The 26806-nt window shown below is 40.5% G+C and overlaps 3 protein-coding genes across 4 annotated transcripts in view; 2 read left to right on the top strand and 1 right to left on the bottom strand.

The window, feature by feature from the left end:
- prph2lb (peripherin 2-like b) overlaps window positions 1–2970 on the top strand; it is a 4138-nt gene extending 1168 nt beyond the window's left edge. The window contains 4 exon segments of the mRNA XM_060864942.1: window positions 1–178; window positions 1509–1755; window positions 2723–2941; window positions 2944–2970. The exon segment at window positions 1–178 is cut by the window's left edge and continues 594 nt beyond it. Of these exon segments, the coding sequence (XP_060720925.1) occupies window positions 1–178; window positions 1509–1755; window positions 2723–2941; window positions 2944–2970 (671 nt within the window).
- Window positions 2971–4954: 1984 nt separating this feature from the next.
- On the top strand, window positions 4955–9819 carry serpina10a (serpin peptidase inhibitor, clade A (alpha-1 antiproteinase, antitrypsin), member 10a). Its single transcript, XM_060866081.1, has 5 exons — window positions 4955–5112; window positions 6730–7299; window positions 8276–8549; window positions 8654–8801; window positions 8981–9819. Exons 2-5 carry the CDS (start codon window positions 6735–6737, stop codon window positions 9167–9169), a joined length of 1176 nt encoding a protein of 391 aa, XP_060722064.1. The 5' UTR covers window positions 4955–5112; window positions 6730–6734; the 3' UTR covers window positions 9170–9819.
- A 4-nt stretch (window positions 9820–9823) lies between these two features.
- Window positions 9824–26806, bottom strand: part of ppp4r4 (protein phosphatase 4, regulatory subunit 4) — a 28059-nt gene continuing 11076 nt past the window's right edge. Inside the window, exons 9-25 of one of the 2 annotated variants that reach the window (XM_060866079.1) lie at window positions 25943–26065; window positions 24879–25042; window positions 24034–24153; window positions 23178–23255; window positions 21395–21478; window positions 20892–21074; window positions 20356–20461; window positions 19692–19839; window positions 19440–19584; window positions 19317–19355; window positions 19111–19182; window positions 18118–18181; window positions 17501–17581; window positions 17307–17397; window positions 16761–16822; window positions 16138–16297; window positions 9824–10384 (exon numbers count right to left, since the gene is read on the bottom strand). In XM_060866079.1, coding sequence (XP_060722062.1) covers window positions 10339–10384; window positions 16138–16297; window positions 16761–16822; window positions 17307–17397; window positions 17501–17581; window positions 18118–18181; window positions 19111–19182; window positions 19317–19355; window positions 19440–19584; window positions 19692–19839; window positions 20356–20461; window positions 20892–21074; window positions 21395–21478; window positions 23178–23255; window positions 24034–24153; window positions 24879–25042; window positions 25943–26065 — 1766 coding nt within the window. In that variant the 3' untranslated portion in view covers window positions 9824–10338. The remainder of the gene's footprint in view (window positions 10385–16137; window positions 16298–16760; window positions 16823–17306; window positions 17398–17500; window positions 17582–18117; window positions 18182–19110; window positions 19183–19316; window positions 19356–19439; window positions 19585–19691; window positions 19840–20355; window positions 20462–20891; window positions 21075–21394; window positions 21479–23177; window positions 23256–24033; window positions 24154–24878; window positions 25043–25942; window positions 26066–26806) is intronic. The other variant, XM_060866080.1, reaches the window with a different exon arrangement.

Here is a 26806-nt window from a genome sequence, read left to right as displayed (position 1 = left end):
GGGACGCCATGCGATACTACAAGGACACAGACGTGCCCAGGCGCTGCTACATCAAACAGAGCCTTGATCTCCTGCAGATCCACTTCCAGTGCTGTGGAAATGATGGGTTTAGAGACTGGTTCCACATCCAGTGGGTTAGTAAGCAGTACCTGGACATCACCAGCACTGAAGTGATGGAGTGAGTTGAACCAAGTTTCTTTCCTTTTTTTTTTTTTTTTTTTTTAAGAAATAATGCAAAATGTTGAAAACAGCATGCTGAACAACAGTAAGTGCTGTAAAAGTAGAGTAGAGTCAAATTGATTATTTTGATTCATTTGCTCTTTGATATGGTTCGTTTTCTAAATCAGAGTAAAATTGATTCTTTTGAGTCATTTCCTTTTTGATTTGGTTAGTTTTCTGAATCAGAGTAAAACTGATTTTTTTAATTCAGAATCAGAATCAGAATCAGGTTTATTGGCCAAGTGTGTTGATGTTGACACACACAAGGAATTTGGTTCCAGCTGTTTATGACTCTCAAAAGTACAGACATAAATAACACTATACTATACAATCTATACAAGAAAATGCAGACAATGTGATACAATATAAACAGTATGAGTATTAAATATGAATACAGAATATATGACTGGTCAGTCCATTGTAGTGCAAGTGGGGAGGGGGGGTGATCTCTTGTAGTTAGTGATGTCTTGCAGGTCTTTCCACAGGGTTGTTAGCTGAAAACCTGCTTGTCAGAGCTTTTTTTTGGCTATTCTGATCTCTTTTGTCAGTAGGTTCCTGGCCTGCTTATACAAAGCTTTGTCCTCCCCTCTGTAGGCATCTTTCTTGGCATGTCAAAGTTTTTCCAGTTTGGCTGTGAACCACGGCTTGTTGTTACTGTATTTGAGGAAGGTTTTGGTTTGCACACACACATCTTCACAAAAACTGATGTAAGACATCACAGTGTCAGTCAGTTCATCCAGGCTGTCAGTTCCAGCCTCAAAGATACTCCAATCAGTGCAGTCAATACAGTCTTGTAGTTCCTGCTTTGCCTCACTGGTCCATCTCTTCACTGTTTTGACTACAGGCTTAGTAGATTTTAGTTTCTGCCTGTATGTTGGAATAAGATGGACCAAGCAGTGATCAGAGTTCCCCAATGCTGCCCTGGGTGCAGAGCCATATGCATCCTTAAGAATTGTTTATCAATGATCTAGTGTATTTTTCTCCCTTGTGGGACAATTAATAATTCATATAATTCATAATAATTCTTTTGCTCTTTGATTTGGTTTGTTTTCTGAGTAAAACTGATTCTTCTGATTCATTTGTAAAAAAACAGCATTGTTGGCTCATTTCATGCAAATCCATTTTCAATTTTTATTTCTGATTCAGATTCGATAAAACCAGGTTGTGTGTGAAAGCTCCCTGATTATCTGCTGTGAGATAACGCAGAGATGAGCTGTACCTAACTGTACAGAGTTTAGCTCTGGTCCATTTAAACCAAATGATCAACTTCTACTCCGCCTTCATGTTAGTCGTCAGAGGAGTAACGTGGATGGGAAGTACCTCCTGGACGGAGTGCCCTTTAGCTGTTGTAACCTGTTCTCCCCTCGACCCTGCATCCAGCACCAACTCACCAACAGGTCTGCGCACTACAACTACGACCAGCAGATGGAGGAACTAAACCTGAACCATAAGGGCTGCAGACAAGCGCTGCTGGATTACTACACCCACATCATGCAGTCCATCGGCTTCATCGTGCTCATCATCTGGCTCTTCGAGGTCTGATGCGTCAATCACTCAGCATTTCAGCTACAGCACAGTTCAGTTTGAATTCAGCTCTGAAGGTGTTGATTAGTTTTCTATAACAGAAGCTCTGACTGTGGCACAGCAGCACATAACACCTTAATATTAACGAGCTCATCTCTATAATAACGGCTCGTTCACATGGTGGACGTGTTACATGAGCAAATTAAAATCCATGTGTAACAGTAAATATGTAAGGAGTCACCAGTGACAGTAGTAAAGCTAGATCTGTTTTCAAACATTTTCAAGACTGAGGAGTTAAATCTGAGGTTTTTTTTAGTTAAATAAAACAGCTTGCATTTTATTTTCTCCAAGAAACTCCAATCAAGGGTGAAAGAGAGGCTGGTGAGGGAATGACTGTTTAAACAGATAAATAGCATGATGTGGCATTCATTAATAATGAAAAACACATTAGAATAAATTCTGTAATTAAGGAATAATATAAACCCCGTGACCCGAGGTAGTTCGGATAAGCGGTAGAAAATGAGTGAGTGAGTGAGGAATAATATAAAAGGAATGAAGTAAGAAATGAAACACTTGGGGACAAGATGTTAAAAGAAAATAATAAGTACTGTACACGTTCAGAGTTTTTACTGGATCACTGATTATTTTCCTATAAAAAAGCATTTTATTATTTACTTCACTACTTGCTTCATTTTTATACATATTTCCCAACAATAGAAAAAATGGGTTCTCCAGTTTGCTCTCCTTAGAAAGTCTTAAATGTTTTTGATGAGAATCCAGAACAAATGGTTTCTCTTTCAGAAAAGACTCCATGTAGAACCTATCTATCAAACTAAAGGCTCCAAGAACCCAAAAGAGACTCTCAGTCGAGCTGAATTTTAGGTGTGCAGATTTAAGATGGTAAAAGTTTACTCTCCTGATCTTCACATCACTTTCCTCCTTCTTCTTCTTCTTCTTCTTCTTCTTCTCTGTTCTTAAGCTTGCTGTGCTCACCGGAGTCCGTTATCTGCAGACCTCCATGGAGAACGTTCTGAAATTAGGAAACCCTGACTGTGAGTCAGAAGGCTGGATTCTGGAGAACAGCATCGTTGAGACGGCTCGGTATAACTTCAACATCATCAAGAACCTGGGGAAGTGCTACCAGGTGGACGATGATCCCAACATCGACATCCCAAGCAACAGAGGGAACATCCCAGAGGGACTCAGCAGATCCCGTTGTCCAGCTAGCCAAAAATCACGGCCAGACTTTTAATTGCAACTTGAGATCCATTGTGACCTTAAGATGTCTCAGAGAAGCTCCATCATCTGAGGTTCAGGTTCTGATGTGAAAAGTCATCTAGTGCCATACTGGAGAATTGCTGAGATGCTTTTGTCAAATGAAGGAATTTGTTGCACTTAAACTTGTGTAAAAAAAAATAAAAAACCTCAACCGCCTTCTTAAACATTGTTTTTTTATGTATATATTATGTACAAATACTTGTGATTTGTTGTCATATTTGTAAATGTTACACTCTTAGCACTTTTAACATGCATTATGCTTATGCCTCTGTAGCTCCTAAAGATGATTCATCATGACAAAATACTCACTAATGCAGGACTTTAAGTGTTAATTGAGCTAGAAATGTTGAGTTTTAATAATGAAGGTCTGCTGCTTCTGCTAAACAAAAACAAACAGTCTAACTTTTACACATTTATTAGTTGATATTTAAATGAGCACAGTAATATCAAACGTGATATTCACATTGATTCATTTTTATAAATATTACAATTAAGAGCTATCTGCATTCTGTAGAGATGAATTCAGTTAGACTTTGTTTTAAATGTTAATAGTTTGTTTTTAGTGAATCAGATCATTCGACTCAAGAGTCGACTCTTTTGCTTCGTAAACCAGACTCAAAAGCGGCCTTCACACTGCACACGACAAATCGGAAGTCATTCATTTCCTATGGAGAGCCGACCATCTGCGGATCCGTAGTTTTGGGATCCGTTAAAAAATTTGAACTTGTGCGACTACACCGCATCCGATATGCCGACCGGATGTGTCCAATCAGGTTCGTGTGCGCGAGGTGATAAGAATTATGGAGAAGTATTAATATTAACTTTAGTAATTTTTAAACTTTATCAAAAACAATCTTTTTGTTTTAAATACATTGTTATTGATAAAAAAAAGTAATAAATTATTAATATTTATATTGAATTATTTTTAATGTGTCCATTTTTCCTCAAAAATTATTCGCGGTCTTTCTGGATTTATTGTTGTATTGATTGTTGGAAAGAATTAATTAATGAAGGAGTAAATCCATTCACCATGTAAAATTGAGGGAGAATACAGGCTCTTGCTTTTGCTCTCCTTTACTGGAGACGCAAAAGAAAATATTGCAAATCAGTTTGGATGAAACACTACCTGACTCGGAGAAAAAGTCTCGGCGAGTATCCATGCTTCATTTTTTTCTGTTAACATCTCTGTAAGACTAGAGATGTATCATAGAAAATTTTCCGTGCGACTGTCACCAGGGTGTATCCTGCCTTGATGCCCGATGACGCCTGAGATAGGCAAAGGCTCCCTGTGACCCGAGATAGTTCGGATAAGCGGTATGAGACTGGGGCGAAATCCGACAGTCGTTTCCGTTTGTCGTGTGCAGTGTGGCCGCTAAAGAGCCGACCTCACCTACAATATCCGACTCAAAGAGCCGACTGACTTATGAATGACACGTCAATATTAACTCGGTTCTTCTGCCTCTGCTGGTAAAACGCTAGAACAGCATGTATCATCATTTTATCAGGGGTAACTAAATTACATAAAATATTTTGATAAGAAATGTTTAGCGTTTTTGGCTTAGCTTTTCACCTGGAAATGAAAAATAAACACTTTTCTCTTCAGTTTCAGCTTTATTACACGGAATTAGAGAGATTTTATTCACAGTACTTTAAATCACAATACTTTATATTAATATATAATATAATATCTTACATGCTGTACAGATATGCAGAAATACAGTATGTTTACAATTTATTTATTTAAGTGAATAAATGGTAAATGGGCGTGGTAATGTTCAGCTAATTATTATTATTATTATTATTATTATTATTATTATTATTATTATTATTATTATTAGTTTCTGGGCAGTTAAATTAGTCAGGAGAATTTTGCGTAGACAGATGAAGGCGTTATCCTGGGGGTTGTGTAAGATGTGTGTGTTGGTGAATCTACATACACACACACACGTACACACACACACACACAGTCTCTGTTACACACCAAGCTGCTGAGGATCAACCGCTAATCCGCGAATTCTCTCCTTCTGCTTCAGGATTATTTCCCGATTATTGAACAGAAACACTGTGAATTCGGTGTTGATCATCTGTACTGTGAGTAACAGCTGTCACTGAGATTGTGCTTTATTATCGTGCAGAGACGCGGGATTATTTACAGATCTGTGTGTTTATATCAGTATAAACAGAAGTGTCTTTAATCTCAGCGATTATTTACAACCACACAAAGGGTCTGCTTTCTGTTTACACTGAGCAACAATACAGAATAAATCACTGAATAATATAAACGCAATGAAAATGTACAGGCCTGGAATAAATTATGCTGTCATCGTAACACACACACACACACACACACACACACACACACACACACACACACACACACAAACGCACAGTCACAATAGAAGACAGGAATCATATTATTACAAAAATATAATCGCAAAGTAAAGTAATAGTCAAATTCGTGATGTTTAGAGGTCGTTAGAAATAATAATAATAATGATGACGCAATAACAAGGCGTGGCTGTTGTTGTTGTTGTTGTTGTTGTTTCAGTCCCAGACAGAAGGAAAGGGTTTATGGGATGGATAGTTAACTCTTCTCTGTCACAGGGGTGCTGTCCTTTCCTTCTCCAGCTCTTAATATAAAAGCCTAGATATTATTTTTTCTGTAACATTTTACACTCACAGTTTCTCTGTAAAAAGAACAAACATTTGGATATCAGTGAAGTTCATGATGTTCATGATGTAAACAAAGGAACAAACACTGGGGTATCGGTGACATTTATGGTGACTTTCACAATGACGCAACAATAAAGTCTTATGACGGTGATGACGATTATTATTATTATTATTATTATTATTATTATTACAACTGACCCATTGTAAAAGCTTTGACACTATCATTCTCACACACGCACAGGGTCAGTATTGATCAGCTATTGTGTGTTTTTCCGTATTTTGCACTTTGCCCATTGAACCTCAAACCTCCAGCCTGCTCCCAGTTACACTGCAGGTTTCTCTCCAGCTCACTGTGTATTTTATCTCATCCTCTTACAACAAATTACACACAAAGTTAAAGGATTACACATTGATCAAACACACTGCTCAGGAAGCTCATCACAGACAGACTACATGTCATGTACAGTAGAAGCTTATACAGCTCACATTAATCTGAAGAATTGACTCAGAATCTTACTTAGAATCTTTATAATCTCCTGATGTTCAGATAGAATTACAGCTGTGATCAGGATTTCAGCAAAAAACAAGAATAATCTTCTGTATGCGACAAAATGTTCATTTCACTTAGTTTTAAATTGCCGTAATATGAAACCGACTGATATCCTTTATAAAAACATCATTTAATTATACAGATACAATCCTTTATTTTTATCATCATTATTTTACACTTTTGTAGTTAAACATTCTGTGGATGTTTATTTTTTCTGTATTGAATCACAGATCGTTGGAAAGCTTGTTTTCTTCAGTAGATTGTTTACGAACATTTCTATATGTGCTTTAACGCTTCATGCTGAAAAATGATTCATCCTTAAAATGAAGTTTATTAATCTGTCATTGTTTCCACAAACAGTCCATATAAACTGATTAAAATCATGTGACTGATGATTTCTGTAAACGAGTGTTTATGTAATGTTTATGCAAGGAGTCTCCAGTGTCAGTGAATTGTACAAATCCATGTCTCACTTTCATGAACAGGAGCCATGGAGAAGGTCTTCATCTTGCTCAGCGTAACCCTCCTCACCACAGGTACTCAGGGTCAGACGCAGAGCTCAGACATGCAGGAGCTGGCCGGCCGGAACGCGGACTTCGCCATGGCGCTGTACCGCAAGATCGCTAGCACGAGCGATGATAACTTTGCCTTCTCGCCTTTAGCAGCCTCACTGAGCCTGGCGTCTCTGGCAGCAGGAGCCGACGAGAACACGAGAAAGGAACTGCTGCAAACGTTAAACCTGGCTCCTATGGATAGAGAAGGAGAACCGGAGAGGATCCCGGCATTGCTGCAGCAGATGAAGGAAGCTGTGGCACAGACTGTAGTGACGGGTCTGTTCATCAGCAGGCAAGTCCAGGTCGAGTCCAGCTTCAGCAGCCTGGTGAAGAAGTTCTACAATGCAGATGTGATGAATGTGGAGTTCTCCAACACACAGGCCACTAAAGCCAGCATCAGTGAGTACATCACAAGCAACACAGGGAACAAGATCAGGGACGTGCTGGACACAGTGGATCCTCAAAGCCAACTCATGCTCATCAGTGCTGCGTATTTTACAGGTGAGGAACCATCAGGGTGCTTCTCGCTTCTTTTCCAGGGGTTCTGTGTTTCCCATCTTCATGTTCTAGATCATCCAGCTGAGAATGTTTGAGTATGTGATGCAAAAACCAGATGACTTAACACCAATGCACCATGATGTGCATGAAGGTAGCAGAAATGGTTCCAAGCAGAACCCTTTTACTCTTAACATACCTCTGTTCCATAGAAGTGGGTGTACTGGCTGGTTATTTCTGCCATACAAACTCCAAATTATTGCTCATTGTTTTACCTCTCGGGTGTCCTTCAAGGGTTCTTTAAGAGCTTACTGCAAAATGAAGAACCCTTATCAGTGTAAAAGCGTTCTGCCTGGAATACTCTCGAAACTTTAGGCTTTCCTGCAGCGGGACAAAAAGGATCCCCTGTTCTGGATTGTCTAATGTTGTGTACACAACATTGTGTTATTGCAGATGCATGCCAGGAACATGGTAGCTCTGGTTCCTGTGGAGATAGACGAAGAGCCAGGCCAGATACCTGTTCAGTAGATGGGTTAAAGTGGGTTCTTCAAAGGTTCTTTTTAAGGTTCATTAGATAACTACATGGTTCAAGTTAAAGTCTTTCTAGTCATGGAACATGTTGTACAGTTCTTTGAATTTTTAAGGGTTCCTGCAGAGGGATAAACAGAGAACCCTTCTTCTGGGTTCTGAACTTTTTAATAGTGTAAATGTAGCCCTAACTCCTATAGAAAGAGACAGAGAACCAGATCAGTTCCATGGCTGCTCTAGTAGATAAAGGAAACTGGGCTCTTTAATGGTTCTTTAAGAGTCAAATGGAAAATAAAAAGCTTTACATTCCAAAAAAAGGAATTTTACTTTTTTGGAATGTTTCTAACATGGTTTTCATGTCCTGCACAGAATAATATCACTTGCCCCAGAGGGGTAACTGAAGTATCCTTCTGGATTCTAAGGTTATAATGTTTGCTATGTTTTTCCCAACCAGGCCATTGGAAGCTCCCTTTCAATTCCAGCTTCACTCAGGAGGAACGATTCTACATTGATAAGTATCACATCGTCCAGGTGCCGATGATGGTCCACTCTGATAAGTACTACCTGGCGTATGACCCGTCTCTGAAGGTGGGCATTTTGAAGCTGCCATGTACTGATGGGACTGCCATGCTGGTCCTCCTACCAGATGAAGACGTAGACTACACAGCTGTGGATGAAGCCCTGACTGCTGAAGTCTTCCTCGGATGGGTAGCTAAGCTTAAGAAGACGTACGTCAGGGTCCATTTTATTATTGATTTATAAACACTGTGACACATTAGTGATTCATTGTGCTTGAATAGTAATTGTGTTTGGTCATGTGATCACTCCGCAGGAAGCTAGAGGTCCAGATACCCAGGTTCTCCGTGGAGTACTCCTTCTCCCTGAAGAAAAGCCTCCTCGGTCTGGGCTTCACCAAATTCCAGGATAGTAGTGCAGATCTGCAATACCTCAGCAAATCCTCTGAGCTGAAACTGTCTGAGGTAGTGTATCATTCATGGGGTAAATGAGGGGCAGTAGATATCATTTACAAATAAATTATATAAAAACTCTAAAAATATTCACAAAAACTCTGACCACGCCCACTGAGTCCTGCAGAAACTCTGTCAACGCCCACAGTTCTTCCAGTTTCCTACACACCTGAAATATTATGTGGTTGCAGGCACTGCAGAAGGTCCTGGTGGAAGTGGATGAGAAAGAAGGCTTGGATGCTCCGTCCTCCAGCAGCATCTTCATGGAGACTCTTCCTCCAAGACTCACCTTCAATCGGCCTTTCCTGTTCCTCGTCTATCACGAGGCCACTAAAAGCCTGCTACACATGGGCCGTGTCATTGACCCCACTAAGAAGTAGTCGTGTTCACATTCGTGCTTCACCTAAAACATGTTTAGCAAAAGCTTTTTACTGTGCACTGATTAGCATTCCTGGGAACTGCATTGTACCAAAGTTTACATCTGTATGTAATGGAATACCATAAATAGTTATCAACATGCAGTAATTAATCAATATGAATAGAAATACTTACTCGTCAATAAACTGTATATTTATAATTCACCTGGATTAAAGTCATTATGACTGTGCTCCTGGATCTGATTAGTCAGAATTTTAATTGAACGCACTCATTCGAATACATTACAGTTTCTATAGTAACATCTCATGCACAGGGATGTGCAGGTGGTCGATCTACATAAATGGATTAAAAAACGTGTGTTTGTTGATATGGTGAATTTTTCTGTAAGATGTTTCTGGAACATTTATGGAAGGAGTCTCCAGTGTCAGTGTCCGTGCTTTGTAGTTTTCTGACAGTTTTCAGGAAGATAAATAAAAATCGCAGTGGTCACCTGATTACTGTGGTGTCAGAGGAAACACTGGAGGATACGTTACTGGTGTAAGTGTGTAAGTAACAGTAAGTCAGCTTCATTGCTCCTCTCTGTCATGTTTTATTCCTTTCTTCCAGAATTCTGTGTAAAATTCATAAAGACTTTAAAAACTTCAGGAAGTCATGAGTGGTGTTCACCATGGGCTTTATTGTTTGGGTTCTGTGTTGGTGTGAATCACTCGAGTGCTTTAAAGCACCAGGAACCATCTCACTGGTGGAAATGGAGAGTCCCAGAACTCCTAAAGGTGGTGCTCAGTCATAAAAATACACACTTTTATCCTAGCACGTGGGAAAATATTATAAAACAAGATTCTGCAAAGCATGCTATAATACAAAAAGAAAAAACAAATCAAAATAAATGACTCAATAAATAAAATACGTCAGATCGCCTATTACTCTTTCTCTTTTTTTGGACAAATGGTACAAGTTTTGGTGTGGAATAAGGCAGAGATGGATTGATGTATAGTTGTGAGTAGAATCCTGGTGCCTCCGGTTCCTCCTCCGCAGCCTGAGCGTGTGAGAGTTCAGCTGCTTCTGCTCCAGAGGAGGAACGAGGGATGGACAAGGCGTCCTGAAGATGAACGTATTACCGTCTGGTTCTTCTTCAGGCTCCGTGTCAGAGTCCCCTCACCTGAGTGGTACATCACTCCCTTCCAGACTGCATGCCGAACGAGTTGGATTTCCTTTGTCTAAAACACAGCGAGAGAAAAAATATTCATCACACTTCAACGTCACATTTCTTTAGTTGATCTCGGTTGAAATAGTCTGTAACATACAAAGTCATAAGTATTCACACCCCACATTTTGTACTGTTGTTACATTGTAAAAATGAAATAGAATTCACTGGAATGACACATCATGATTCTAGTGACATAGGGTGTATAATAAAAGTGTAAACAAAACTGTTGTATTTGCATAAGAATTCACCAGAACACCTTTTTTTAGAACATTCTGAACTAGCTGAGTGAGTTGAGTTGAGTTGAGTGGAGTGTGTAGAGTCATGTGATACAGTATAACTCTATAACACTGAGAGGTGAAGCATGGTGGTGGCAGCATCAGGCTCAGTATCATGACAACTGTGTCTTATTCACTGTAAGACAGATGGTGTGAAAACAACCCCTTATACTCTGTGCTTTAACTCTCTTTATTTGAATATATTGTCTTCTGGTAAAGTAGGTTCCTGACTTTTGTATACTATCTGCTTAACTCACTTTGTTCTAGAGTAGTGTGATTTGAATTGTGTTATATTCTATACCATTGTTGATTTTATAGTGTGGTCTTTGTTGTTCTCTCAGCTGATTAATCAGGAGTAGTTTCAGTCTACCTTAAGGTGTGAATTGTGGGCAAGGCTTACCTATTTAAATTGAAGGTTCTCCGCTAAGTATCTCTCTTAGCGTATAAGTATCTCTCTTGTGTTGTAACATTAGTGTCTAGTAGTGTTTTGATATATTCTACAATACCTTAATTCTCACTCTTGTTTGACTGCAAATATGTGCCTTAAACCCATCTCTGTACTCAATTCCTACTCCCGCAGATGCTCTCGTCCACAGAGCAGAGGTCAAAATCCCAGTAACCTCATCTACCCTCCTCTGTTGTGTAAGTCTCAAACAGTGGTGGTAGGTGGGCTCTGGAATTGCCAGTCTGCTGTGAAAAAAGCTGATTTTATCTCTGCTTTAACTTCCCATTACTCCTTTGATTTTCTTGCGCTAACAGAGACCTGGATATCCCCACAGAACACTGCTACACCAGCTGCTTTATCCTCTGCCTATGCTTTCTCTCACTCGCCACGAGAAACAGGCAGGGGTGGTGGTACAGGTTTACTGCTGTCAAAGAAATGGTGCTTTACACCTCTCCTCTTGTCACATTTAACCATCTCCTCTTTTGAATTCCATGCCATTTCAGTTACCTCTCCAATCAACCTTGTTATCATTGTTGTTTACCGCCCTCCTGGTCCCCTAGGTGACTTCCTGGAAAATATGAACACACTGCTTAGTGCTTTCCCTTCTGATAGCTCCCCCCTGACAGTGCTTGGTGACTTCAACCTCCCCTCTGACAAGCTACATTCTTCTTCCCTCCTGTCTCTTCTCGACTCATTCACCCTCACACTCAACAGCTACATCCCCACACACAAAGGAGGCAATGTCCTGGTTTTCACCCGTCCTTCTCCAGCTACAGACGTGACTGTTACCCCACTACACGTCTCTGACCATTACCTGGTATCCTTCACCATCACTCTCCCTACCCTACCTAAAACTACCTCTTACCCCCTCGCTCTTACCTGCCGCAACCTTCACTCTGTCTCCCCTTCTTCAGTAGCTTCTGGCACTCTTTCTTACCTTCCTGATCCTGAGTCTTTTTTCCTCACTACCCTTGGACTCGGCCACAGATACTTTCCTTTCATCTCTTTCCTCAACTATGGACTTCCTCTGCCCTATGTTCACTAAACCCAAGAAAACTTCCTGTTCTGCTCCTTGGCTTTCAGATGTGCTGCGCAACAATCGAAGAGAGCTAAGATCATCCGAGAGAAAGTGGAAGAAATAACAACTTGATGCAGATCTTGATTCTTACCGAACACTTCTTGCCAAGTTCTCCTCAGATGTGACTTCTGCCCAGACTTCCTTCTACAAGGAAAAGCTTGAAGCTTCCTCACATGAACCTCAGAAATTCCACAACGTCATCTCTTCTCTGCTCAACCCCCCGGCTACACCTTCTTCATCCTCCCTGATTGCAGAAGACTTTGCTTCTTTCTACCAGGAGAAGATGTGCCGGACCAAAGTTACAAATGACTTGTTCTTAGCTTCGGACAAAGACTGTATGTCACTATTAGTTCTACTTGACCTTAGTGCTGCATTCGACACTATAGATCACAACATTATCCTAGATCGCTTACAAAATTACACAGGTATTCATGGACAGGCTTTAAGTTGGTTTAGATCCTACCTGTCTGATCGATACCATTTCGTAGAATTAAATGAATTAAAATCATATCGCCCAAACCACAAAAACAGCCTTCTTCCACCTTAGAAATATTGCCAAGCTGAGAAACATCCTGTCTGTATCTGATGCTGAGAAACTAGTTCATGCTTTCATGACCTCTAGACTGGACTATTGTAATGCATTACTAGGTGGTTGTCCTGCATCTTTAATAAATAGGCTACAGTTAGTCCAAAATGCAGCTGCCAGAGTTCTCACTAGGACAAGAAAGTATGACCATATAAACCCAATTTTATCATCTCTACACTGGCTACCTGTTAAGTTTAGAATTGATTACAAACTGCTGCTACTTACGTACAAGGCTCTTATTGGTTTAGCTCCCATGTATCTAACTAGTCTTCTAACACGTTACAATCCTTCACGTTCTCTGAGATCACAAAACTCAGGACTCCTGGTAGTCCCCAGAATATCTAAGTCTACTAAAGGCGGAAGAGCGTTCTCTTATTTAGCTCCCAAACTTTGGAATAGTCTTCCTGATAGTGTTCGGGGCTCAGACACACTTTCACAGTTTAAATGTAGATTAAAAACTCATCTCTTTAGTCAGGCGTACACATAATACATCCCATAAATATTGTGCACTATCACACTAGACTTGCACATTCTTATGAACAGCAGATATGTTAATCCCTCTGCACTGCTCTTCTCTTCTCTTTTTCTACCCATGCTGAGACACCCATGCTATGATCGTCTTCCGTGCGTTTAAATTTTTGGACCTCCACTGAGACAAGGCTGACTCTGTGAGAACCCTGAGACATCTACAGATCTACCGGCTCCAGTTGGACTCTGTGATACTTGTATATTTGTAACCACACCATCTAGTGTCACCCATATGAGGATGGGTTCCCCTTGAGTCTGGTTCCTCTCAAGGTTTCTTCCTTTACCAATCTAAGGGAGTTTTTCCTTGCCACTGTTGCCTGAGCCTCCTCAGACATGCTCATTGGGGACAAATACACATACACACATACATACATACATACATACACACTGTGAACTGTATATATCTTGAATTTTTATTATATTAATTCTTTATTCTTCTCCTTATGTTTATCTTTTGTTCTATGTTTATGTTCTGTAAAGCTGCTTTGTGACAATGTCCATTGTAAAAAGCGCTATACAAATAAACTTGAATTGAATTGAATTGAACCTTCACTTCAGCCCTGACTGCACTTATATCTCAGAGTATGGATTCCCCTACACCTTTGTTGTCACATTTCTCAACTGTAGCAGCAGAAGAGATTTTACAGCTCATCCAGTCTTGCAATTCTTCCACCTGCCCATTGGATCCACTCCCTTCCACTATGCTCCAGACCATCTCGCAAGACCTTCTGCCCTTCATTTCCACTATCGTCAATAGATCCATAGCATCTGGTCAGGTACCAACTACTTTCAAGAGAGCAAGGGTTATTCCCATCCTAAAGAAACCTGCTCTGGATCCATCAGACATCAGTAACTACAGACCGGTATCACTTCTCTCGTTTCTTTCAAAAATTCTTGAACACATTGTCTATAACCAACTGTCTGTCTATCTCTCACAGAACAACCTCCAAGACCCCAACCAGTCTGGCTTTAAAGCAGCTCATTCCACAGAGACAGCCCTTTTGGATGTCTCTGAGAAACTACATGCTGCAAGATCAGCCAAATTGTCATCTGTCCTTATCCTCCTTGACCTTTCAGCAGCGTTTGATACGGTCAACCACAGGACTCTCTTGTCCACCCTCAGGAGTCTTGGGATTTGCGAATCAGCTTGGGAATGGTTTGCTTTCTACCTGGAAGGACACTCATATCAGGTAACATGGAGGGGAGTGACATCTGCTCCATGCAGACTCTCCACTGGCGTCCCACAGGGCTCAGTACTTGGTCCTCTTCTTTTCCCCCTGTATACTCACTCTCTTGGTGAAGTTATTTCCTCACATGGGTTCTCTTACCACTGCTATGCTGATGATACACAACTTATCTTCTCTTTCCCACCCTCAGATGCCACAGCTTCTGACCGGATCTCAGCATGTCTGGCAGAAATTTCATCATGGATGACTGCTCATCAGTTAAAGCTCAATCCTAGCAAAACTGAACTGCTGTTCATCCCAGGTGATTCATCCCCAGGTCATGATCTTGCTATATCCTTGCACAATGATCTGGTCTCCCCTTCAGCCACAGCTCACAACCTTGGGGTAACCATGGACAATCAACTGTCCTTTTCCTCCCATGTTGCTAATGTGACTCGCTCATGTCGGTTTCTTCTCTACAACATTAGAAGGATTCGGCCATTTCTGTCCACAGAGGCTACTCAGGTACTTGTTCAGTCTCTTGTCATTTCTAGACTGGAATACTGCAATGCACTGCTGGCAGGTCTACCTAGGAACGTAATCCGTCCTCTGCAAATGATCCAAAATGCAGCTGCCCGGCTTGTTTTCAACCTGCCAAAGTTCTCGCATACCACCCCGCTGCTGCGATCCCTCCACTATCTTCCGGTAGCTGCACACATCAGATTAAAAACACTGATGTTGGCCTGCAAAGCCAAAAATGGACTAGCTCCCTCTTACCTCAAAGCCCTTATCACGCCTTGCACTGCACCCCGCACCCTCCGATCTACCAGCACTGCTCGACTGGTTCCACCATCTCTCAGGGTAAGAGGCAAGTTTACTACAAGACTCTTCTCTGTACTGGCACCAAGGTGGTGGAATGAACTTCCCTTAGAGGTCCGGACAGCTGAGTCACTGGCTATTTTCAAGCGGCGGTTGAAGACCTACTTATTCAGGAAACACTTCAACTGGCACTTCTTTCCTTATCTTTTGCATTTTAAAAAAACAAAAAAAAAACACCTTTGACACTTTTTCATTGTAGCTTTGAACAAATGTTTTAAACTCATGGTATCTTAAGTATGTAACTTAGTGAGCCAGCATTAATGTATTCAATGCTAGAGATTTAAGCACTTATGTACGTCGCTCTGGATAAGGGCGTCTGCCAAATCCTGTAAATGTAAATGTTATAGATTAGGAACCTTAAATGTATTAGGACCTTAAATGTAACCATAAAGATTAAGGGAGAATGAACGTGGCCCTCTTTACGTTAGCTTAGTATCTGGAGCATCAAGAGTTGTGGGTCTGTTTACAGGCTCAAAATGGGCAAAAAGTAACTTTCTCTCTTTTCATGGTAAGAACTTCTCACCAAGCTGTGATCAACCAGAACAGAAAACAGAGTGGGAGTGAATGGTAAGGTATATTATGATTTATTTATATAATTATTCAGAATAATTGATAATAATTGATTAATATTATAATTTTTTGTAATTATATTAACTCTACTCATCCAGTACAAAACTCTATGACTATGCCCATCCATTTCTCTAGAAACCTAGACCACGCCCACCCCTAACATGCTAGGGATTAGATCAGTTGGAACCTACTTCTGAATGCACTGAGTGTAATTTATCTACAGTGCTGAGACATACATGGAGAGTTTTCTGGACTGTGTGTCTTTGTTGCTGCTGCGATGCTCTACGGAGCTGCTTGTGTTGCTTCGGATCAACACGGGCATGGACGAGGTGGAGGGAGTCTGGGACAGCGATGTGGACGAGGACGCCACAAAATGATGGGGTCTCAGGGCGTCATCTAGGAGAGAGAGAGCACGAGAGGCAAGTAGGAAGGCTGTTAGTCTACAGAATTGTTTTCATTAAAGCACGCAGGAATGAGATCTTCTGTAGGAACGTGTAGATGGGTTCTACAGTTCTACTGAATACGACCCAGATATTACGGCTGCAGTTCAGATGAATGAAAACTCCCAGTGTGTAACGTTGTGTGTATCTGCGTATGTCTTCATCTTCCCTAGTGACACTTATGAAAGGTACAAACCCAAAGCTTGAGCACTGAAAATATTCTACAATCCCATAATAGTCTACTATCCCATAATAGTCTACAATCCCATAATACTCTACAATCCCCATGAAACCCTGGTGTATAATCTGAAATAAATCTGTCACTACATTCTCCTTTTAGTAAACAAGTGCTTACAGATATAATGTCATGAGTTACACAATGAGTAAAAGATAAAAGATTAAAAAAACAAGATACTTACCATTAATTGTTATAATGGAGCTCTTCCCTGATCCAGGACAACTTCCTGATTCTTTTACTTTTCTAAGGAACAGAACAAACTGAGTGTTAATGTACTGTGTGGAAAATAATTCAGACATTTGTTACCGTCTTTAAGGCAAAACGTTACAGTACAGTTGGGAACAGTGTTTTTAGCCACATTAAACTGTAGTCATGAAATTATTGCATTGGGTTTCTTTTTGTTCCACTTGTTTTGTCTATCTGAATCCTAGCAACGATGAAGAAAGCGTTAAGATCCGCCCAATTCCCCAGCACGTCTATAGCACCACGTATCTCTGAATAGCTTGTTTACTCATAACCTCTCTGTCAGGTTCCATGTCATTATAACACACACTGTGTCTGTTTAAACAATTAAACAATGGATTACACAATAATGACAAATAAATGACACCATGCAAGTTCAGGATAAAAGAAAAGATTTAAAATCACCTTCGATCATAACAGCTAGCAATTTTTCAGATCATTTATACTCTGGACGTGGAAGAGGAAGTGAAGTTGTTCTACTCACAGGGTTTTATCAGAGTTGGACATTTTAGGAGTGTTCGGGTGGCTGCTGAGGGAACGACTTCGAGCTAGTTTGGCTCTCCGCATCTCCTTACCTGTAATCGTAATCATCATCATCATCATCATCATCATCACCATCATCACCATCATCACCATCATCATAGCATTCAACACCACATCCTCCTTCCTCACACTAACCAGCAGATGTGGACAGAGTGGCTCCAGATGTGGACCCTGACATGCCTTTGGTAGCAGACAGTCCAGCTTTGCTGTCTCGTCCTGCACAGAAGATCACAGCGTCACTCTGATTATTCTGCATTATGATTGCACGGGTCTGTACTAATGAATACATGCGATATCGTTGCTATAGCGACAGCTCGTTCACAGAGACACCGGACGCTCCATATGAACGTATTAGAAACCTTGTGTGATGGTTGATGTGGTGAATCTCTGTAAGGAGTAATGTGTTTATGTAACGAGTCTCTAGAGTCAGAAGAAAGTTGGAACTTTACGTTTTCCAGCAACTTCTTAATAAACCCGACAAACTGTATTGGTTTCATCAGCTCCAGTCAAAACAATAGGCAGGTGAGAGAAACAGATGAGTGTTTACAGATCAATTGGTTTTAGACGAATAAAAAAAATCAATGGTACACAAAGAGTAAAAAAAAACACTTCAGGATGGTTTTACAGTAAAATACCCAACCTGTGTGTGGTAACAGTGTTTATTTCACTATAACAGCATGACAGTGAGTTAATAAACACCATACAGGAGAGTTTCCTTCAAGCTGATCTTCAAATGGATGATTTTTACTCACTCTTTTTTTCACCGTGTTTCTCTCCGGTCAGTTTGGCTTCACTCTGCTGCCGTTCCAACAGTTCCTGTGTATTAAAGCACAAAATAAACATAAGACAAGATCAGACTGCTCAGATCACAGAACATTTCTCTCTTTAAATGAATATAAAGTTTGTATATAAAGTTTCCGAAATTGGATAAAAGCCCAAACGGACTGAAAGATTTACAGTTTATTTATATACAGCAATGGATTTTTAATTGCATTAAATATTCAGTCTAGTCTTCCTGAGATAGAATCAGTGTCTGCTGATGGGGAGATGGTGTATTAGTGCTGATGGGGATTTCAGGAGATGGTGTATTAGTGCTGATGGGGATTTCAGGAGATGGTGTATTAGTGCTGATGGGGATTTCAGGAGATGGTGTATTAGTGCTGATGTGGATTTCAGGAGATGGTGTATTAGTGCTGATGGGGATTTCAGGAGATGGTGTATTCGTGCTGATGGGGATTTCAGGAGATGGTGTATTAGTGCTGATGTGGATTTCAGGAGATGGTGTATTAGTGCTGATGGGGATTTCAGGAGATGGTGTATTAGTGCTAATGGGGATTTCAGGAGATGGTGTATTAGTGCTGATGTGGATTTCAGGAGATGGTGAATTAGTGCTGATGGGGATTTCAGGAGATGGTGTATTAGTGCTGATGGGGATTTCAAAAGATGGTGTATTAGCGCTAATGGGGATTTCAGGAGATGGTGTCAGGTCTGCAGGTGATGGAAGTCAATAAATGATTCACCGCTGATATTGTACCAGTTAATAAACACGCATGATCAACAAGTTCTCTATCAGCCGTGTCAAACACACAGCCCAGGTTCAGGACAGATTTAATAAAGGTTTAATATAAATGTAATGATCTGCGATCTCAGTTATGATGTTTCTGTAATCCAGCCCGTGATTTCTCCTGCTGCCGTTCTGAAATTAACACACAACTCATTCCGGCAAGCTTTTACTGATCTCTCACCATTTCCAGCAGTAAAGCCTCCTCCTTCTCCTTCTTTTGGTCCAACAGATCTCTTTCATGCCTTTTATGATACTGCCGAGAGTGAAACATCATCTAAGACAATCGTATTGTATCGTATCGTATCATATCATATAATATATCATGACATCAACACAATACTATCTGATCAGATATAAACGACAGGTTAGATAGGAAGAAATAATTACCGGTTCCGTAATGTCCATTTTGTCCAGCTCCAGAACTGTCTGAGAAAAAGAAATATATTGTTTTCTAGTGTGTTTATAGTTTCCCACCTTTTCAGGAGAACCGTAAGTGAGAACGTGTCTCACCTTGCGCAAGGTAGCTACAACGTCTTTGTCCTTCTCACGACAGAGCAGTTTTCTCACACAGAACTCCAGCTGCTGAAGCAGCTGTTTATCTGCAGGGAGCCGGATGGTAGACCTGAGCCTGGGCAGCATGTAGCACAGTTTATACCTGCACATGGACAGTCACATACGCACGCTTTAAACCTCGGCTCCGATAAGGATGAACAGGATGTGATGGAGAGAGGTACGTATGTGTGCATGTGTGATAGAGGTCACCTGACGTTAGCCACGGGGTCGGTGATGAGCTCCAGTGCCTGCAGGAGGAAGTGCTTACAGAAGTAGGATTTAGAGAAGAGGTCTATAGCGATGTCACACAGGTCCAGAAAACGTAAACGGTTCCAGTAGCTCCGCCCTTGAGCAAGCTCTGAAATCAGGTCAGAAATATTATTTAGATTTTATTATACAAGTTATTTATAATAAAATAAGCACAACAATATTTGCATTAAAAACAATATTTCATAGTTAAACACATTGGTAATTTTATATTAGAATAAATTCGAAATAGTCATTATTTGTATTCAACATTTAAACATTTATATTTTGATAAAAATGACAATAATAACATTAAATTACATAATTATTTAATTAATATGTATTAATTAATATAATAAAATAAAAATATATATAAATCATTATTATATATAAATAATATTTAAGTATAAGATATAAATATAATAAAAATGTTTTGCCATTAAATAATAATAATAATAATAAGAAGAAGAAGAAGAAGAAGTAGAAGAAGATCTAACAATCTATATAGAACTATCTATAATCTATATAGAACTCTAACAGGGATAAAGTATTATATAAAGATAAAAGACCTTAAATGACAATCGTTTATTTAAGCATTAATTATGATGGACGTATAAATGTCACTCACCCTGCATTATTTTGCTGATGATCTCTTGTCTCTGCTCCTGCTTGCGATTATAGCGCAGAAACACACACAGCGTGCGGGCGGCTTCCTTCTGCACCGGTAAAACATTCTACAAACAGACACACACACGCACACACACACATATATACACACGCACACACACGCACACACACACACATATACACACATACACACACACACACACACATATACGCACACAGACACACACACGCACACACACAGACACACACACACAGACACGCACACACACATATACACACACACATATACGCACGCACACACACACACGCACACACAGACACACACACATATACACGCACACACACACACGCACATGCACACACACACGCACACACACACGCACGCACACACGCACGCACACACACACGCACACACACGCACACACACACATGCACATGCACACACGAGGGAAAACGGGTTAAATCTAATGTAATTATGCATCAGCGGTGTGAGTGTGTGTGTGTGTGTGTGTGTGTGTGTGGTTGCGTGTGTCTCACATTGGTGGTGACGATGCTGAACATCCTCTGCAGGAAGCGGAAGTAGATATGGTCTCCGGAGATGACACGAGGCAGACAGGAGTAACGCTGCAGCAGCTTCTCATGGACACGCCAGCGCAGTGAGGATGCTGCCTTCTGCTCAGCGCTCACCAGAGCAGGAACTAGATCAGGAATGGTCACCTGCTGACAGAAGCCATGGGGATTGATGAGAAGAAAATCATTATATGGAAAGAAAATAAACATATTCCTAGTGGTAGCAATAGTAGAGGAAGAGGAGTTGTTTTTTTACTGGTAGTGGACGTTAAAATTATACTATTAGTAATATAAGAGTAACAGTAGTGGCACTTTTTATAGAGATAGGAGGATGAAGAAGTTACTAGTTTTAGTTTTACTAGAAGTAGTAGTAGAATATAATTCCTGTAATATGTAGAAAACACACACACACACACACTCACACACACACACACACACACACACACACACACACACACTAGTAGAGGTACCTTGCTCTCAGGTCCTGCTCCCTCTCCCCTAGATGTTGCCAGCTCTAATGTCTCCTGGAGATGATTGAGTAGAGCATCCAGTACCTGCAATCACCACAGACAGAGACTCAGACAGAGGTTCAGACAGAGGTTCAGACAGAGATTTAGAGTTTCAGACAGAAACTCAGAGGTTCCGACAGAGTTTCAGACAAAGACTGACAGACTAAGATAGAGGTTTAGACAAAGATTCAGTGACTCAGAGGTTCAGACATAGACTCAGACACAGACTCAGACATAGACTCAGAGGTTCAGACAGAGCTTCAGACAGAGACGTAGAGGTTCAGACAGAGACTTAGAGGTTCAGACAGAGACTCAGACACAGACTTCGAGGTTCAGACAGAGACTCAGAGACACAGAGGTTCAGACAGAGACTCAGACAGAGTCTCGGTATTGTGTAGATATAATACTATTGTATTTACACCTGTAGAGAGATAAAAATAACACCATGTTAAAGTCAGATTTTAAACCCCAGTTCAGTTCAGCAGGACTGAAGTGTATGTGAATATACGTGACTAGAGCAGGGGTCGGCAACCTTAAACACTGAAAGAGCCATTTGGACCAGTTTCCCACAGAAAAAAAAAACACAGGGAGCCACAAAACCCATTTGACATCTAAAATGAAGATAATTCTGCATATATCGTTTTTACCTTTATGGAAAGTATAGAAAAAACTGTAGTGGGTTGCATTTATGAAATCAATGAACTGCTACCGAGTAAACGAAATTTTATTTCTGCAAGCAAACAAAAATATTTTGAACAGTTTGAACTAACCTTAACAAAGAGACGCTGGGTTGAAGGTTACTTTCAAATAAAATGTTCAATGTCTAACTGAGTCCTCTTCGTATTCATGACATCAAAATTTTAACACTTAAGTAAAGTTGGCGCATATTCACAGATTGGAGTTTCCCGAGTCAATAACTCCTGAGCTAAACGCTGTTACTACACAAATAACACCTCTTTTTTTATAGTACTAATGTGGAGAGGCAGCTACAACCCAATTTTCCTTAAAATCAGCTTTCCTCCGCGTTGGACAAAATACACAAGTCTCTATGTGCAGATTCCAAGGGACCGTCTGCAAAGTGCAAAAACCCGAAAAGCGAAAACTAAAAAAACAGTCAATAACTTCATACACTGTACTGTGAAGTCATTGATTTTTTTATTATGAAAAATCATAAAAATATACAAAAAGACATTTCTCCCAAATAAGTGTTGTAGTATAACTATCAGGAAATCAGTGATGTGTGAGCTGAATTTGGTGACAGTACAGTGTATTACAGTGAAGTTATTGACTGTTTTTTGTATTCGCTTTTCGGGTTTTGCACTTTGCAGACGGTCCCTTGGAATCTGTCTCAGGTGTCCGCACATGGAGACTTGTGTATTTTGTCCACTGCGGAGGAAAGCTGATTTTGAGAAAAACAAAATATGCATATTTTGAGCGACAAAAAAATTAAACACGGTTTATTTTAATGTTACAAGAGCATCATAATCTTAGAATTTCATTTTTTAAAAAACTAACTAACTAAAATAAAATAAATTTCAATTAAATATTTATTTTCCAAATCTACAGGGAGCCACAGCAGAGGGATGAAAGAGCCACTTGGGGCTCCGGAGCCGCGGGTTGCCGACCCCTGCTCTAGAGTGTTGAGTGTTATACCTTCACAGACTCAAAGGATAGACAGCAGTGAGTCACACACACACACACACACACACACACACACACACACACACACACACACAGGTCCCACCTCTAATGAGTCATCCTGCAGTAAGGTGATCAGTTCTTTGTGTACATAATGCACATTCGGACCAAGCAGTTTAACCACCTGTGAAAGACAAGTGTAGAGCTCTGTTAGAACCTGTAATCCTTACACTGTGCGTGTGTGTGTGTGTGTTTGTGTGTGTGTGTGTGTGTGTGTGTGTTGTAATTACATCTATAATCCACCAGCATTGTGTGTGTGAATGAAGTCAGTCTTAAACAGCGTTTACAGAAGAGTCAGTTCGTGACTCATTGCAGGTTTAATGTAAACACACATGCAGCATTTCAGTGTTGCCGTGGTAACAACATCATGCATCTATAGAATATAGCTGCAAATGTGACTAGATTGTGAAGACCTGAGGTGAAGTAATTCACTACTTTGATATGTCCTGCTGTGAGCGGTGAGTATTTGTAGTCATGATTTTAAGAACGATTTTGAACACGTCCCCTGATCTGTGATTGTATTTCATTGCAAGACAACGTGAAAAGCAGTGCAGGGAATGACGTTCACTACAACCACAAAGGTTTCACTCTAAAAAAAAAAAAAGAAGGTGCTGATTGTTTTTCACTGGTGAGATTAAGCAAGTTGAGCAGCAGTGAAGGTTTTACTTTTCAGTGTGAAATGTTTTCATGTCTTGTGTGTTGTGCTGTAATAAATCTCCTTTTTGTTCTTATAGCAGGTTGTCATTAATATTGTTTGTTCTTTAGAGTTAACAGAAATATTATAGAAATCATTGATTAGAATGTTTCTAATCGCTGCTTTAGTTGTTTGTTATCCAGCTAGTCTTATTTATGAGATATCATTTGTGTAAAAGTAAAATTGCCTAGAAGTACAGGTTCTTTACCTCATGGAACCCCTCGGCAGCCGTGCGCCGCACCGAGATCTCAGGATCGTGGCACAGGCTCGAGAAGGTCCGGTACAGCTCGGACAGAAAGTGGTTCGGATCAGCAAATAACACCATGGCCTGTGGACCAAGTGAGGGATTAAGAAATGCTAATAGGATCAAATCATAACAACGTATTACAATGTTGTTCAGGCTGAAATACACAAACCTGAGGGCTGAAACCAGCTACAGAAGGTCAGAAATACTCATTTTATTTTAAGATTATATGAATAATCATCCTCTGTTTTTATTTCTTCTTAACTATCCAGTAATATGCATCAATTTCCTGTGGGATGTGTTTTGGTTAGAATGAATGTTATTTATCAGACAAATGAAGGCTGTAACTGAGAACACATTATTTTATTTGCTGCCAGTGAACGTTGCTAGCGGCTCCTTTCTTTGTAGTTATGAAGTCTAATAATTACTAAATAACCTAAAGTTTTATTCCTTACTGACGCTCCCTGTGTAGGAAAGCAACATGACAGTGATCTTTAAGTACACCTCTGAGGTTATCTGTGCTTCAGATGGTGCAGAAACGGGTTTCATTTCCTCTGACGAGCAGCAGATCAAGGCTTCCTCCATCACAGCAGGTCTCTCTACGCTCCTTCTGCACGGCGCATTGCTTTTTAGTTTTGCTCAGATGGAGAAGAACATGATACGAATCCATGCTCTAAATCTGGCTTCAGAAGCGACCGTGGCCTGTTTAATGGTGTCTTGTTGTAAACTTTGTACTCGGTGTGAAATCTGTTTCCTGGTATTTCATTAAAATGGAAGCGTGTGAGATGTCAGTGCTTTGTGTCACTCACCGGGAAATTGTAGGCGCAGTTCCGGCGCACCAGCGCGTACTTGTTCTCTAGCTCGAGAGGGTAAGGTTGGCTCTCACAGTGGCCGTTCTCATGCTGAAGTCCGAGGCAGCACAATTTCTTATAGAACTCCAGGAACCAGAGGTGCTGCTCGTCTGTAAAAGATGCTGTGTGGAGAGACAGAGCTGCGATCAGCACAAAGATCCGGAGTCTGGATAAGATCTCATGTGTAACCACAGACAGAAGGGGAATTAATGAAAGCTCAGAAGTTCTTCAACAGAATCTGAGCTCACAATGGCTGGTTTCAGTACAGAGAACCTAGGAAGTCGGAGCTCAGGTGTAGCGTTCAAAGTCTCTATTTAAGTCCATTTTCCTGGATGCAGCATTCAGATTAGAATATATTTTATTTACTGATTAGTAAACATATTTTAGGTCCTATTGCATGTACGTCATGTTTAAGATCTACACACAGCTTTCTTTTAAATAAACACATGGGGGAGGGAATTTTCCTCCTCCTCCTCCTCCTCCTCCTCCTCCTCCTCCTCACTGTTCATCATCATCATCATCATAATCATCATCATCACATGCTTGCCTAGTTCTTCTTGGCCTTTCATACCATTATGTATTCCATTGTTTCCTAATAACATTATGACCAATGGAGGTTGCAAACAGGAAGCATTTTCTCATTTTACAGCATAAAAGTCTTTCGTTATTCATTTGTTTGTTCAGTTTAAGAAAACATCCTGAGAGAAATCAGAAGCTGCTCTGGAACATTCATCAGCCTGTGACTTACGATATGAACTAGGAAGGTGCACAAACTTTTGCACAAGCCACTATTCAATGTGTTACACACATACCCGATGTGTAAACCGACTGAGGGTGCCAATACTTTTACATTTTTACAGAGTGCTGCGTACACTGCGCTGGTGTGGTTGAATCAGTAAAACGAGTCTTACACAAAGAAACATCTGCATTTAGTCACATTAGCATCGGCTCCGTCAGTAAAGACCGGTGTGATTAGCGGTGTGGAGTAGGAGCATAGGTGTGATCAGGGTCAGGACGCTCACCTGAGAGGCCGTGACACAGTTTGCCGTACTGAAACGACAGTGATGCCAGCACTGCCTCATCAGCTTTAAAGCACTTCTCACAGAACGTCTTCACCAGTGGGAACACGACACGTGTCTTGTCGTCTGTGGAAAAGGCACGAAAAAGAAGACGGAGACTGTTATGGCTTTATACAAGTCCATCTCTACTGCGCTATTAACATTAGATACGGTCACAAAGCAGCGTGGAAGGAATCCATAGGGAGAAGACAGGAAGTAGAGATCAATCAAATTAAACTGAAACTAAAGAAATCTTATGAATTACGTAGAAATATACTTTTTGACACTTGTTTGTAAGCTGTAGGATAATAATGATAATTAAAGCTGCAAGCAGCATTTCCCAGGTTCAAGCGTTTAAGGCCTTTAGGGAGTTTAAGGCCTTAAAGGATTTTCACATACACAAAGTGACCCGCAAGTTACAGAGGGTGCCACAATATATGTCATGTCATGCTACATATGTCATGCTACAGAGGGTGCCACAATATATGTCATGTGAAGTACTCACCTGTCCAGTTTTCCCTAAAATAAACAAAGTCATATCCATAAAGCGAAGAAACACAAGCACCCAAATGTAGAACGAGTGACCCGCAAGTCATTTCCTGAAGAAAATGTGAATGTGCTTGCACGTGGCAAATTCCCCTCATCGTGCTGAGTGTTTTGATATGTAATATGTCCATGTTGTGCTAACTTTTGGATTTCGCTAATTTTGGGGGCGGGGCTACACGTGACGTCAGTTCCCCTCATCGTGCTGAGTGTTTTGATATATGACATGTCCATGTTGTGCTAACTTTTTTGATTTCGCTAATTTTGGGGGCGGGGCTACACGTG

The sequence above is a fragment of the Tachysurus vachellii genome, chromosome 3 (assembly GCF_030014155.1).
Source record: "Tachysurus vachellii isolate PV-2020 chromosome 3, HZAU_Pvac_v1, whole genome shotgun sequence".
Lineage (NCBI taxonomy): Eukaryota > Metazoa > Chordata > Actinopteri > Siluriformes > Bagridae > Tachysurus > Tachysurus vachellii.
The sequence above is the reverse complement of the archived record's forward strand: the minus strand, read 5'-3'. Positions and strand labels throughout refer to the sequence as shown.

What these genes read in the sequence shown, in the direction of transcription:
- serpina10a (XM_060866081.1), top strand. Translation starts at nt 6,735, where the DNA reads ATGGAGAAGGTCTTCATCTTGCTCAGCGTAACCCTCCTCACCACAGGT. An exon ending in CAGTGCTGCGTATTTTACAG is followed by an intron (nt 7,300 to 8,275) that starts GTGAGGAACCAT and finishes TTTCCCAACCAG; the next exon opens with GCCATTGGAAGCTCCCTTTC. An exon ending in CTGAGCTGAAACTGTCTGAG is followed by an intron (nt 8,802 to 8,980) that starts GTAGTGTATCAT and finishes ATGTGGTTGCAG; the next exon opens with GCACTGCAGAAGGTCCTGGT.